The sequence below is a fragment of the Bactrocera oleae genome, chromosome 2 (genome assembly GCF_042242935.1).
Source record: "Bactrocera oleae isolate idBacOlea1 chromosome 2, idBacOlea1, whole genome shotgun sequence".
NCBI lineage: Eukaryota > Metazoa > Arthropoda > Insecta > Diptera > Tephritidae > Bactrocera > Bactrocera oleae.
The window spans coordinates 18900974-18917319 of NC_091536.1; the positions used below are offsets into that span (position 1 = coordinate 18900974).

A 16346-nucleotide genomic window follows, 5' to 3' on the forward strand; every position below is an offset into this window, starting at 1 on the left:
AGTTCGAATCCAATTCTGTCAAAGAAGCTTCGGCACATTTATCACACGGGGTATTAATTATTTATCGAAATTTATGAGTGCTAAACTTACTTGACGACTTTCGTTTTGTAGATGTTTAAACTTCTGCTGGAGCAATCGTGAATAGTAAAGTAATACTAATAGAAAGCTAATCAACTTTTGTAACACGCTGCATAGTTTGACTCAGAGCAAGTTAAAATTCGAAATATTCGAATCTTGTAAATTTAAAATTAAAGATGTAAAACTTTGGTAATATTTTTCAAAAGTGGGAGTGGCTGTGCTCCCTAAATGGTTTAATGTATTGTATATATCTTCCAAACCGCTAAAGATATATCAACCTAACTTGCTGAAAGGAAGTGATTTTATTACCTCTACACACTTTGTGAAAATGGGTAAAATTGGATAATAACCACGCCTCCTCCCCATATAACGGTTATGTTGAAAACTACTAAAAGTACCATAACTCACTGAATAAATGAGCCACAAACAATACATTTCACAACCAGGACGATGGAGAAGAGCGTTTTGGTATCTGGTGTGAAATTTAGACAAGGGGCATGCCACCGCCCATCTTTAGGTGAAATCCTAAATCTCAGTAACAACTCGACCGATTTCAATCAGGTTTGGTGTGTGATGTTACCCAAACATTCCCATTAGATACTGCCAAAATGGAAGTCGGACCGAAATCGAATGATAACTACACCTTATTCCCATATAGCAAACTTTAAAATTCAGTCTGATTCTTGTACTTTACAGTATATAAATCAACCTCAATTAAGTTATGAGAATAAAACTATGCACAAATAGTGTCCTTAAGTTATTTCATCTTACGTCCAAAAATTGTCGAAATCGCACTATAACTTGTGTCAAAAATTGATAAAAGCAGGTTCTCTTTGTCCCCAAATACCCAATATAAATACCATATTTCCGAACATCCGGTTCACTTTATACCGCATCGAACGGTCAATATGTAATAAATCTTAATGAAATTAATCTTTTTCTAATAACAGTGTATCCTCGTTCCTTAAGTGAATGAAATCCCGGCGATAATTTCCTTAGTTTGATATAAAGTTTTGCCAACACCTGAAGGTGTTGCTCCGCCTTTGTTCCATACAAGAGTATAAAATGTTCGGTTACACCCGAACTTAGCCCTTCCTTACTTGTTAGACTTAACGATCTTTGCTCTTCAAGACAGCAAAAGGAAAAAAACTATTAGAATGCGTCCACAGAAATTTCTAAAATCTAGTTATTCTCTAAAGAACCAAAGTACTATATTTTCGTATGAAAATGTACGAGCACATTGCACTCCAATTGAATTCGAAAAATAATAAAGTTTATTCATTTACTGATTTTCATTTCAATGAAGTCATTTGCGGCATTAGGTTCATTAATTTAAATAAAATCGGACATTACATTAGTTTCAATTACATTTATCCGGAGTAATGTCCGTTGTGCATAATAATTTTGACATCCATTACATGTGCGGCATTTGAAGACAACAACAAATCGAAAGCCATTTGCTTAAAATCATTTGCGTATCCCTTGGGTGGTGTCTGTAATCTTCTGGTGCTATAAGCTAAAATTCATTTTGTCTACTTAAATTTCCTCTCATTTTGGTTTGTATTACTTTGGTTCCGTTTGAGACACATATAATAAGTGCGCTTTGTTTTGCTCCAACGCAATTCTAAGTAATTGCGCTGCAAGCGCATACACACTATATACACATATTATCTATTATCTACTTTTTAAATCCGGCACAATCATTTCAAGACATCTCCGCCCTTTTTTTGAAAGCGGTAGTCCTTCCTTCCTGTTTTCTTTTTAGGCAAGTATTGTTTACGCAGCTGTTTTCTGCCTAGCCTTATACAAATTATTGTATCTGGAGGCCATAACTTCGCCGTCCCTCCATTTATGAGCTTAGAAAGTTAATATTATTGTTTTCGAACAGGATGTGTATACATTTGTTGTTTTTTTATTGTATTTGTTTGTTAATTTCATGGTGAATGGAGGGCGTAACATTGACTTGTTTTGATTGCTTTATTTCAGTTTTCTAGATATATACGAGTGTTAGTATGCTTCTTGAATGTATTAGGAATAGTGAGCGAGTATTAGGTGCAACTCTTTGGTATCTTCTCCAATCATTTACCGTCTTCATCTAACATAATTGTATATCTTGAAAGAATTCACAAAATCGCCTTAAGATTTTTACGCTTGCATTTAAAAATTACTACCAGTATTTTCATAAAAGGAATCGAGGAATTTAAAACCTTTCGATCCCTCAACCGGAAGGCATTTATTATGTTGAATTGAAATGGTTATTGCTGAAATGTGCAGATGGAAAGCATCAAATTTTTCTATAATGCTCGTATTTAAAGAAAACTTTTTACAAGCAGTAGTTTAGTCTTGCCAAGAAGGTTCTATTATACTAAATGTTCGATTATAGGAATAACAACAGAAGTTAATGTAAAAATATATATACCATCCGTCCATAAATATGTAAGCCATATCAAGGTAACGTGAGACGCCCTTAAAAAATTTCTAAAGGGAAAATGACTGTCAGTACCTAGTAAACGGTTTCATTTTATAGATACCCTATACTTACGTTCACAATTGTCCAATTGAACCAACAAGAAAACGAATGGAATAACACTCGGAAACCCCTTTCTTAGATGCCATTTATTCACTTTAAAAAAAAAACAATAAAAAATGCATTTCAAGTGGAATAATTGTCATTTTTTACAATATTTAACAAACTAAAAATGCATATGATTTCTATTCAACATAGATAATATTTACAATATAATTGTGGCCATCGAAATTGATCGATATTCCTTGTTATCACAGAAATTTATATGCATCATAAATCGAATAACTTTGCATAAAACTTTATTATAGCTTTGTTTTTACCCAATACTATGCATATAAATTTGCTAATACATACATATGTATGTATATTTGTCATATTAACATCTGGTGTAGTTTTTGATTGATCCAATTTCAGTATTCTGTATGCTGCATACGGGTATCAAATATTACTCTTCGTCATACAAATAGTATGTGAGATTAATAATAATATTGATGAATACAACATAATTGTGACAGTTTTGAACATATTGTATTATTCCTAATGTTTCGTTTACAAATCGTACTCAAACACAAAAACTGTGGACTAAACGCAAAAGCAGTTACACATAGCAAGCTTCAGCTTCTGTTCGGAAACTCGATAATGAAGAGCTGCGTCGGCGTTTGTCCAATAGATTTTACTGTAAGTACGATAACAGAGGCAGAGAGAGAGTGAATAGAAAATGTCACACACGTTTATTAATAAAAAATTATGCTTGATCTACGTAGCTTATGAAGAATACATAAAGAAAATATTTTATGGAGAAGTAGGAAAATATGTGCGTCTGAAAGCAAACATTTCAAGTATTTTTTTTTAATAATTTCATGCTGTGGTGGCGCAATAAGAAACGTGACTATATTTTTAACTTAAACACAGATGTAAACCAAATAAAATATATGGATGTATCTATATGTATATTCAAGTATAAGCACATAATACTATATACTGACGCGTTACACTTATGCATCTGAATATGAAATTCTGTATGTACATACATACATATGTATGCACAATGCCCCGATCGATATTCTCGTTAATAATAAATTAAATGTTTTATATAAAGAAAACCACGATGCACAGATATTGCATGAGTATGCCAATAATAACATATACTGATATTTAAAGCGTTTTTATACCACACTATAATAATTCAACATATAATTCGTGACCACTGTAGACAAGCAAATTGACAGTATTGCAATTCATTGATAAATGCGCTCATGACAGCACACTCTTCTTGGAACATTGTTCTATCTCCAAAGAAAAACAGTTTAACAATTCTCATTGTTTTATGTCAACAATGTTAAACGAGAAACTATTTAATGCTGTAAAATAATAATTCACAAATTGTGCATTATTCTAGACTTACCACCATGATATATTTATGGTATGATAATTTTGAAGGTATATATGATGACAGCTCGAATGTTATATATGATGAAGAATCTTATAATACTATATGATGTTATTACCGATCATTTCAATAGCAAATATGGAGAAAACTCCAATAATTGTGATCGAAAATATTATAATAAGTTTGATAGATCTAATGGCAAATCTGATTATAAGTCTTTTAACTATGAAAGAGTCTACCACAGTCGAGTGTAATGTGGAAGTTATTACTAGTTTTAAATTTTTGTTCTTATATTAGGCCATATTTCAAATCTTAGTAAATAAATGTTCGATTCTAATATATGTTATATAAAAGTATCTCTAAAAATATTATAAAATATTTTTCATCTAGATGCAGCATAATATTCGTCAAGAAAAAATTAAATCTGAAAAAAAAACAAAGTAGAAAACGGTGCAAAATTTGTTGCTGTTAAACTTAACACATAAAAGGCGTAGCCTTAACGGAATAAAAAGAGAAATAGATACATGTTTTCAGAAGCAAAAGTAATTTAAAATTGGGAGTTGGAAACGCAAAATAAGAATAAGTAAAGCAAACAGACTGTTTATATTCGCTAAAACAAAGCAAAATAAAGGCAAAATTTTTAAACAAGATACTAAATGTGGCAAAAAAACAAAATATAAGAAACTAAATAAAAATCGGCTGTGAAATGCGCACCATTGAATAACAAACAAACAGAGGTAGAGATGTGTAAGCTTCAAACATCCTTCATTGAGGTCAGTGAGTATAAAAGTAGAAAGAAAAAAGTCGAATAAAAGAAAAGGGTACGTCAACTGCACACTTTTCGCGCACACACTCCCCTACATGCAGGCGCATACAAATGTATGTATGTACATACTATCAGTAGTACAACACTAAGTAAGGATTATCGTAGCATGGACTCATTAATCATATGTCTACATACATATATGTAAGTATATCGGCATAAATGCAGCTTACATGGCGCTACACAACCTCACACACGACTGTATATACAAGTATGTGTCTAAGCGTAGTTAACATACATATGTGCCTGAATGCTGCAAATGAAGTGTGTAACCGCCGACAAAAAAAGAAAAAACAGCAGCAACAAGCTGCAATACCAGTCACAACATTGTATGGCACTCATATGATTGTAAGTTATGTGAGAAGCCAACAACTACAAAGATACACGCTTTCCTCACCATACATAAGCTTGCCCATACAGATTAGTCCTTTATTCACGAACCCTCAAATGTAAGTTTTCTAACCACAAATCTTGCTGATGTCTAATGTGTTGCTGTTCATTTTGCAAACTGAAGAAGAAGATGAGAAAAATAACACCGTAATGACTGACGCATGGTTGCATGTATTTATCGTGTCGGCTGTTTTGCTTGTGCTCTGTGTATCGCAAATGAAAAGTGGGTGGGGAAGGGTGAAAAACATTAAATAGCATAATGCATATAACAACTTATAATGTTCATATTAAATTTTGCGCATCGAAAATGAAATATGGCGGTAATTATGCTTGCGGTTTTTAATAACTTTGAGAGGAAGCTTGAAAACGTATTAAAGCGTTTAAATTTTTTGCAATTTAAGGTATATACATACAATGTATTTAAATGACAGCTGCAATTTTTATTTTACAATAGCGATTTTTTTAATTTTAAAGTGCAGTGAATACACATTACAAGATTTTTTTTCATTTGATTGATGTTTTTTGTTTCATGCACATATTATTTTACTCACACGCAAAATAAGTCGTTTGAAATTTCTTTTTAATTCGTATTTTACTCTACATATTAAATTTTTATATGTTATATACCTATATGGCTCTCTAAGTGCTACATGGCGTATGCGTAACATCTGAACTGAATCTATTCAATTTTGGTCTAGCAGTTGGTATTGTTAATTTTTCTTTACTACAATTTTGGGTTATCACTGAGAAATATATGCGTATACGTAACTATGCAAGATAGCTACAATAAAATAACAAATTTGAGATGAATTTAAAATTCGATGCGGGTGTTTAATTTGATTTTGTGTACGAGTATTTTCATGCATGACATCACAGCATCCTATTCTATTATTTTCACACTGTAGTGTGTATTCCCAAGCGTAGCTCAATTCTGGTTTGTCTAAAAATGTTTAAATTTTCTGGGGCATAAATAAATAATGTAGTCACCTAAAATGCAAGTAAGAAAAAACGATATAAAATATAAACTATTTATATTGAAACACAATTTGAATTTTGGTTATAACTTGATTATATTTTATAATAGAACTTTAAAATTGTGTATATATGTTTATTTTATAGGATATAGCGAATCAATTTCGAATTTTTCGATTATAAATTGTTACATATATATGGCAATGAATATGAGCCGTTGCAATGACACTTTAAGTGAATTAAATATTCATTAACTAGCTGTAAGAAAAGCTAGTTTCAAAGTTAGCGACTTTTTTTAAACAGTTTCAATCTTGCTATACTCAAAAAGTAGGTTTTATACAGTTGATTGAAAATAATGTTCTTAAGTGACCAATAATTTTCAACTACTTATCTGTTTTTATCTATTTTTAATAATAATTAAAATTTAATATAAATTTTTAATGCTTGGTTCCTTTAATGGCTTGAAGGTCTCAAATAAACCATATTAATACTTGAAACAAATCTACTTATTTAACAGCTAACTTGGCTTAACTTATTTTTATCTATTAACTATCAAAAACTTTCACGTCTGATATATAAGTTTAGTTCAGTTTTTCATGTATTGAGATGAAATTAAAAATACATGAAATATTAAATGTCAGAGAAAGGCACGGAAAGCAAAGCGTTCAATTTGGCATACCCTATGTCAAGCAAAGTGAGGAAAGCTTTATGTAAATCGGCCAGTACACTTCTAATATGCATATATTGTGCATTTGAGCATACATATCTATGCATGTATGTGAAAATTCCAATTTTACATTTTTGCACTCATGAGCAACATTAGACTATAACATATCGCTATGCAACCGCAACGAGATTTACATTTTCATATGTACAATCCCATGAGGATCAGGTGGTTTGAAAGTACGCATGCACAGGCATATACATATAAAATATTTATAGAAGCGTGTATAAATGGGATGTTAGCATCGGTTAGCTGAATGGTTAATCTTTGTTGGAAGCTCTTGTGTATTTATACGTTCCAGTGCAATTTTAGTAACTCAAGCGTGAATACTCGATGGATAAAAGTGAGCTAATGCATATATGATACATATATGCACATACATACGCGATGTGTCAGTAATATATTCCAGACTTGTATACATTTATGAATTTCAATTCATTCAATTCAATTTAGTTAGACGTCTGCAATGAGTACTCGTCTGGTTACTTACTGTATACATGTATGTTATATTGTATGTTTCTGAGCAAAATAAACTTTCACAAATACATTAAATATTGACGGAAAAATCATATTTGCGGCCAAAAGTTTATAAATACATATGTAAACCAAATGAAAAGCAATTAACTGAAGTCAAGCACTAAAAATGAAAAAAACTTTAAATATTTGCACATAGTCGTTAACTTAAAAATGGCTTAACTCCATTAAAAATATAAATATAACTCGAAATCATAATCAATTCTGAGGAATATTTACAAAATATAGAAATATTTATAAAGAAATTATGGTTTTTGTGAGAAATACCTATATCAGTATTAAGCAAATAATTTCATACACATACATACGAGTATGTACCTCGTGTTGCACGCTTTCGTATAATTTTTAGAAAAGTCAGTTAAAACAAGTAAGAAAGCGCTAAATACGAGTGTAACCGAATATTTTATACTCTTGCAAGAAGCAAGGATATCTCAAAGGCACTTTAAGTATTTTTGCAAAATTTTATCCGAATATATTCATTTATGCTTGATTTGTGTACTGGAAAATAAAAGAATCATACAGATTTTAAAATTGTGCTATATGGGAAGTAGGCGTGGTTGTAGTTCGACTGCGCCCATTTTGGTTGAAATTGGTTAGGTAGGTACGGATATATGATATTTCACCTAAATATGTTTAGTGCCACGCCTATCGTCCAAATTTGAGGCGCCTCCTATAAAGCCCTTTTTTTATTCAGAGTATAAAATTTAATGGCTCTGGCGAATTTGGTTATTGATTTATCGCGCTTTAAATATTTTCTGACAAAACCGTTATATGGGAGAGAGCGTGGTTATAATCAGATTTCATACATTTTCACACTGTCGGTAGTGGTTCTTATAGGATTTGTCCTAAACGAATTTAATTGTTGTAATTTCAGTTGTTTAGGAGAAATAAACATTAAACTTTTTTTCAAAGTTTTCAGTTCACAGGTGGCCCTTGCTGCTTCAACCCCCAAAAAACAAAAAAAAAACAGGATTATATTTTAATTTAGTGCTTAGTTATGAAATTTTATATTTTTTTGATTAGTGGCGTTTTGTGTGCATAGCAGTAGTCCAATTACGCCCACCGACGAACTCGTTCTCTAATTTTTTGCCAAGGAATATGTGTACCAATTTTCATCAAGATATCTCAATTTTTACTCAAGTTATCGCTTGCACGGACGGACAGACAGGCAGTCACTCGGAACTCAACCCGTAAGTAGAGTTCATAACTATATTCATAACTCGTAGGTTTCAATCACTTATTGAATTAAATCAATCTCACTCAAACTAGTAAAAATAATAAAAATCTGCATCATCTTGAATACATTACATCAGCTATCAGAAACATGTGCGCTGTCACAATTTTCAACATTTAGTCCGTTGTTTACATTTTGCTTACTACTGCCACTGCGGTTACTTCAGCGTATTATCATTCTTTTTATTCTTACAGAGCTGTTATATGGATACAAAGCTGTGTTTGTTTCTTATTTAATTTAATTGATGTTTTCATTTATATTTCCAAGCTATTGTGCTGACACAGTGTAATTGATTTTCAATAAAAGTGTCAATGGCAGCAACAACACAGCGCAAACAAATTTCAGCCCGAGTACGCTTGTAAAAGTCAGCATGTCAGTCACTCACGAAAACGCATTTAATGACGTAATTGTTGCGCTTTAGAAATTGTGCAAGGCATAAACAAAAGCAGATCGCTGTCAAACGCATTTGAAATGTGACTCGCTAATTAAAGTACTACAACAGCTAAAAATATCTGCGCATAGTCAGCCCTTGTGGTTGGTGACAGTTGTAGAATGGATAATTCGTTCAAGAGTTTGTAGATATATGTGTCGTATATTTATGCGATTAATGCGCATAGTAGTCGTCAGCTAAATGGAACTATAAGCATGGATTTCAAATACTGTTGTAAAATACTAATGGAAACCTGATTCAAGTAAAACACTTTAATATTGAAATCAACAATTGACAGCGTTTTTCGTTTTTTGACAATTTTTTTTTCCTAATTTCTTTGACGATTTTGACAGTGTTCAAGTACTAAAATATGTATTATATAATACATACATGTATTTTTTTGCAACCTGTTTGATAGGTATAACTTTTAAAAAAATGTCTCTCATACAATTTAAATCGATTTATTGGGAACATATTTTTGAAGACCTTTTTTGACATATAGCGTAAAAACAACTTAGGTTATGACATAAACTATATTTTCGGACTCAATAGCTTACGTCTATTGGTCATTTCTCTGCGCTCTTGTAAAAAAATTTACATGTGTAAGCAACAACAAAGTTTTCGAGTTGAATTGAAGCAGTAGTGCAAGCAGATATTTCATTAAAGTTTTATAACTTCTATCTTCAATGCTGCCAAGTTTTGTTTTGCATATTTGAGCTCACTTTTACTATTGTGATAAATGAAATTACGAATTTCTTCATATCTTGTATTTTCAAAGCATAAGACTTAAAATCGATTATAATATTTTCTAGAAAACCAAATGAGCATCTGGTGTAGTTTGTTCGATTCGCTGGAGAGTAATGCTTGGCGAATTGAAGACAGCTAATTTAACAAAGGCTGAACGTAGTACTTCACTCTAACCACACCTTTGATTATTGACCAATTTTTACGTTCGTGTTCGAATTGTTTCACACCGATTGAATAAAAGCAATCCGAATACACATGTATCTGAGATGTCCTAACCTTAGATAACTTAAAGTGCGTTTTATGAGCTTTACATGGAAAAATCTATTCTCTATATTTGAGTATATAAATATTTTTCGCAGCAACGAAACATCTTTGTTTCATACATAGTTCCGCCAATAACCAAAACCACTCAAGCAAGTATTTAGTAACTAAGTGAATGCTAAGCATGCTTATAATTAATTCATTACGAACATTTCATTGCGAATCCTATCAATAATGTCAATTTAATTCATACTATATATTGATCCTCTATCAAGCGGCAGCGAAAGACCAAAGCTATACATATATTTTTTGTATATGGTACAAAAATTATAATATAATTATAATATAATGCTCTCTTGCGTAACGGAAATCAGTGAAAATGCAATTAAAACCGTTAATAAATTTAAGGCACAAATTTCTCGCGATTGAAATACTTTTGATGTTACCAAGTAAACAGCTATCCAGTAGGGTATAGCCTTATCCATTATCACTTACATTACATGCTACTCACATTTAGTTGAATATACAAGTATGTAGGTACATACATTGGCATGTATCCTCTGGTGAATTGCGAAATTTCTAGCCACTTCCAAAAACCCATCTCTACTCAAGTCTTTTGATTTCTGTCTTCTGTTTGTTCGAAATTTTTAAATTCTACACTATTGATTTATTTAACTTTGGCAAATAAAGCACAACGAAATAATGCAATAATATGTTCGCCACAAATATAAATATATATACACAACCCGGTGTACATATACATAGATACTATTAGCTGTGTCTTTCAAATGCCGTCTCGAGCTATATATTTACCTTAGATGGCACGTACCCCTCTGGGATGTATTTTTAAATGCACATACATGGCTGTGTATTTTCATTATTCAACGTTTACCTATCAGCTGTAAGGCTAGACACATAGTGATGCAGCGATTAGAGTATTGATAAAGGTAACGGAAAACGTGACACGTTCAGCTGCCTGGCTTGATAACTTATTATGCGTATTTCTGTTGGGTAAGTACGTACTTGTTTTAACTGCTTTACCCCTTGCTTGCACATTGCGTCACTCTGTTAACAGTCTTAGCTTTTGAAATGGAATATTTTCAGTCTTTGTATTTCATTTTCGAGTAACTTTTTCTTTTAACAATAAATTATATATAAGTGGAGGTAGAGATATACTTGTAGAGACTAAGCGAAGAAATCCGGAGATATAAAATTTGTGCTATAAACTAATTTCAGAAAAAAAAGAAATACATGTTATGTTTGATTAAATTTGTGCATAAATGTGAGGTTAGGCTTCTGAAATTACATTATTATTACCAAAACATTCTCAAACATATAGGAGCAAATATATACCACATGGGCTGAAAAGCCTCCGGCCTAATAAGGAATATATATGTTTATTCTTGGACATAGTCTCCATCTTGAGCAATGTATTAGCAGCGATTTCTCAATGTTTCGATACTGGTAGCTTAAAGCTCCGAGGCCTTTAAATTAAGCGTTTGATTCCACCTTGAGCTCCTAACTTGAGTGAAATCATTTTGAACGAGCCCCTTTTGAGTCTGCGAAAGAGGAAGTAGCCGGTTTTGCCCAAGTTTGGCAAAAACGTTAGGTTGGGACTAGTTCATACCATAATTCGTTCAATTCTTTATTTAATTTGAGAACGGGACCTCACCAAATGCCAAAGACTGAGTGAGAAATAAAAAAATATAAAAATATATAATATAACCGACAAAATCTTTTGATGTCAATGCAATTGATTTTTGTTTGTTTTTAAAATGAATATTCATAAACTTAAGGAAGACACTTTGTATATTTAACTCAATTTCGGTTAATCAGCTTAAATGTTTAGCATGTGACGTATAAGCTTGGTTAGACTAAGTATGACATAATCAACATGCTTGCTCCTTGACCTCAAAATGGCAAATTCAATTTTTAAAACAAGTCGAAAGTGGAAAAGTTATTTAATGCTCTGCAATATTTGTCAAACAAGTGTGTGTTTGCCTTTGAAAATAGATAAATTAGCTTATTTTTGTTGTAAATAATTAGGTTAAAAGAAAATAAAGAAAAAATTTAGATGGCTTGTCGTTGTTTTTTAATAATAAAGAAAATCAAAGCATTAGCAAAGTCAGTAAAATTAATTTTGTTGTAAATAAATTTTATAGAACTTAAAATTTTCGCATACATTTTTACATATATTTATATTATGAGTATAAACATACTTATGTCAGCTTCTTTGCTGCTGTTAAAGCATTAAACTTTTGTGTCTACAATTTTATTTCACTGCTCTTTGATAGTCGCCAGCACCAACTTCGTTGTCTTTCAAGATAGACAATTAATGTGGAACATTTGAATTAAAGCTGACAGTTCAAGTATACTCAGAGGTGACGAACTGAGATTACTTAATAGATTATAAGTTGAGATGGCTGACTAAGTATTTGAAAAACTATTAGTAGGGTGACCAGAAATGTAAATATACTTTTGGTTATGTACATTTTGTCTCTTACCAAAAATAAAAACTTATTAATTTATAAAATAAAAATATTTTATTGCGACTTTAGCTATGAAACAGATTTGTTAATTAGTCCCATTGACTAATTTTTAGTGAATTTAAGATTTATACGAATATAAATTGCTGGTGTGTTTTAGATCTGAAATTAATTATTTTAAAGTAGAGGTAGATAAGATCTATTATAAAGTTACAATATATGATACGTCTGCCTACATTATCGGTTTAAATAACAGAAGCCCATTGCGTATGAGCAACATTTTGTAGGTTCAAGTACTGTTTCATGTGCCATAAACGCAAATTTCGATAACTTACGCTACTGAATATTACAATTGTGTTTAAATTTAAGAATATAGTACGTAGTAATTAGTTTAGTATTAATTTATTTTGCAAAGAAATTTGTGAATACATTAATATTATTGAATATTTTCCATAAAAAATATTTGATTATGTTTTTGATCGTTACAATCATTTTCAATATGGTGACTAAGAATGGATGAAATTTGCATTCTGTTACAATACATTTAAATTAGAAATATGTTACTATTTAAATAGTCACTTCGTTCACCCATCTCTGATCACAAGGCATCGCAATTATAATTTCCTCTGCTACATATTACTTGATTTCTTAAAGGCTAACTAAAAATTGCTTTCAAACTTGTTTTACTTCTTGTTAACACAACTCGTAGAATAGTTCATTGAAAAGTTAAGCACTACGTAGTCCATATCGTCACGGTTGGTACAAGTACATACTTTTGCTGTTTAGTTGCATTTGTTTGGCTTCCACACGCTGTCACGTCTAAGGCTTCAATAAAAGTTATTTCAAACAAGGCAAGGCAAAATCAAATGGCAAAGGAACTTTAGCAAACAAAAAACAAAATTAAAAAAGGAAAAAAATGATACCAAAAATCTTGACCAGAAATAGAATAACCTTGAAAAAGTAAATCGAAAATGCAAACACAACACAAATAAAAAAAAATTCAAAAAGAAAAAATAATATTTTTTATTCTTTAATTTAGAATAGATTCTCCCCTTAGTCCTTTACATAAAACCCTTTACACCTACTTTACATGTAATGCTGTTAAAATGCAAAAATCCTTTACAAATTTGCTTTATTTCAGTGATTTTGCTTATGCCTTCTTTCATTCTTCTCACTCAACCACATCGCCATTTGGCTTATTTCGCGTTTATACGCAGAGGGCATTAAAGCTTTCTCCCATTAGCATAAAATGCTAATCGTCGTATGAGTTAATACTTATAATAACCTAATGGCTGTGTGTACAGTTATAGATAAAAACAAAGCTTAAAACAACAAAGGAAGCCATTAGCGCTGACAATAATAGCAAGGGATTGCATAATGAAAATAGCAGTAAATTAATTATAATTTTTTTTCGGATTTGTGATTGCGAGAATATATAACTAAATGCTTATTAAAAAATCGTGTAATAAAATGTGAGTTGGTTATGTCATTACTAAAGTATAGTTCATGTTTTCTCTTTTTATAACAAAATAGTTATTAAAAATAAAATATCATTAGATATTTGTCAATATAACTTGATCTTCTACATTTTATTTATGTTTGGATAAATTCCTTAATTTTAATTTTGGGGAAAAACGGCTTAAAAGCAGTGCTCTATAACCATTAGCTTTATATACTCTAAGTTAAAACCTGCTCTACGTAAGTAAGATAAAAATATTAGCAGTGGTCCTGAATCTGTAGAACTGTCACAAAATGAAAAATCGTTCAGAAAGGATATACATAATTTTTTTTTTGTAATAGAGCATCGTTTGAAAGTTTGTTAGCTGGAATATATTCGAGTTTTATGTTGTCACTTTTGGCTGAGAGCGAATAAGTTTTCATTTGTGTTCTCAACCTCAAGAAAACTACGTACCGGACCGCTTCTCATTAAGTTCTGTAGAATCCTTGCAAGTTAAGGGAGGTAGAGTATATTCTATATAGCTTTATGTAATATTAGCTATACAGCCAATATCAAATCAATTTCGGTTCTCATGCTGGTCATTTCATGCCTTAAAAATGTTATAAACCTGGCTTTAATGCATTATCGATAAAACAAAATCCAACCTAACCTCAAAATTTTATAAAATACCTCTAATAACAATTCATTTAATGAAAATATTTATTTTTTTCTTTATTCTAAACAGAAATATCTTGTTAATACGGACAAAAGTGGCGAATTGACTGTTACAGTACAGGTATGAGTCGAATATTACATCAAATAGCATCGTTAATACATCACAATGCTCTTTCTATAATATATACATGAATAAATAGTATATTTAAATAAAATTTCCACTTGACTTTCTATTAGGGCGACTTGACACAACAAGAAAAACGTGCGGTCTTCATTACAGTCCACGATCTGGGATGCAATCGTAAGTTATTGAAATTTATTTGTGCTTTTTTACAGCAAATATTATAAATTAAACAATTGGTCATTTATCGCAGCAGTCATATGAGCAAACTAACAAATAAAAATTTAAAAAAAGTACAAAAGGCAAAAACTCGTGGAAAATATGTAATATATGCCGTTACAATGGAATAAAGAGTAAGAGAAATAAATAAAGAGATCCCTACAATAAAAATTCATACAAACATAAATATCTGAGTAAAATATAGTAATTGTGGGTAATTTTTCCATGCGTAATGATTTATGAACTATAAAAAGCTATAAACTTTAAAAAACTGCTTGAAGCGCGAAGGTGAGACTTTCTTTAAAGCATAAAAACATTACATCCCTGTTTCTTACGAAGAAATATAAAAAAATAAATACATTTTAATTAAAATTTGTAAACTTTTACTTCATTAATTATTTACCTACACCGTTTGACAGACAACTCATTCCAAGAATTTGTCAGCAGTCCATGCATGACGGAGATTAAGGAGCGTTCCTGTTTCATACACATTGATGTACCTGGACATGCTGATAATGCTGAGCCCTTACCGGACAGGTAAATAAATATACAATTTTTTAAAACTCAATACTTTTACATTTCGTTTATTTATCGATTAACTCTTTTCAATGATAATCAATATGGAAATAAAATGGCACAATTCTAATTATTAATTTCACCTATATTCTACAAATATTAACGGCCAAAACCAAAGAATAATCATTAATCCATTAATGAAATTTTATATATCATATCGGTCTGCACAGCTTCCAGTTCCCTTCACTGCAAACACTGGGTGAGGATCTTATTACCGTTTTGGACTTTCTACATGTAAAATATGTGATTGGCTTGGGTGAAGGCGCCGGTGCTAATGTTTTGGCTCGTTTCGGTTTGGCTCATCCATCACGAGTGCTCGGTTTGGTGTTGATTAATGCCACTGGCAGCGCTGCCAGCGTTTTACAATCATTCAAAACTAAGGTAAACCGTAGAAGAATCAACAAATAATATATATATAATTTTAATTAAATTCCATTTGTATTTCAGCTTATACAATGGAAAAATGATGATATTGCACAATCGGCCGAAAGCTTTTTAATGTATCACAAATTTGGGCATGTAAGTATGCAACGGCTCATATGCCGTTATGAATGCATATGTGTGTAGGTTTATGTATGTTTGTGTGTGCACTTTATGAAATGTATTTATGACACACAAAATTCAAAATTATTACAAAAGTTGTATTTGTCTATATATATTTATTAAAATTGGAAACCTAACACAAGTATGCATTGATTGGTATGGCTGCTATGTATGTGTA

At 31.1% G+C, this 16346-nt stretch overlaps 1 protein-coding gene across 9 annotated transcripts in view; it reads left to right on the forward strand.

Annotated features, from left to right (window-relative positions):
- The window catches only part of LOC106627787 (uncharacterized protein ZK1073.1), a 41090-nt gene that overhangs the window by 20045 nt on the left and 4699 nt on the right, over positions 1 to 16346 (forward strand). For all 9 annotated transcript variants that reach the window (XM_070110654.1, XM_070110638.1, XM_070110656.1 and 6 more), the window contains 5 exons: positions 14780 to 14830; positions 14947 to 15010; positions 15469 to 15586; positions 15796 to 16006; positions 16073 to 16144. In XM_070110654.1, coding sequence (XP_069966755.1) covers positions 14780 to 14830; positions 14947 to 15010; positions 15469 to 15586; positions 15796 to 16006; positions 16073 to 16144 — 516 coding nt within the window. The remainder of the gene's footprint in view (positions 1 to 14779; positions 14831 to 14946; positions 15011 to 15468; positions 15587 to 15795; positions 16007 to 16072; positions 16145 to 16346) is intronic.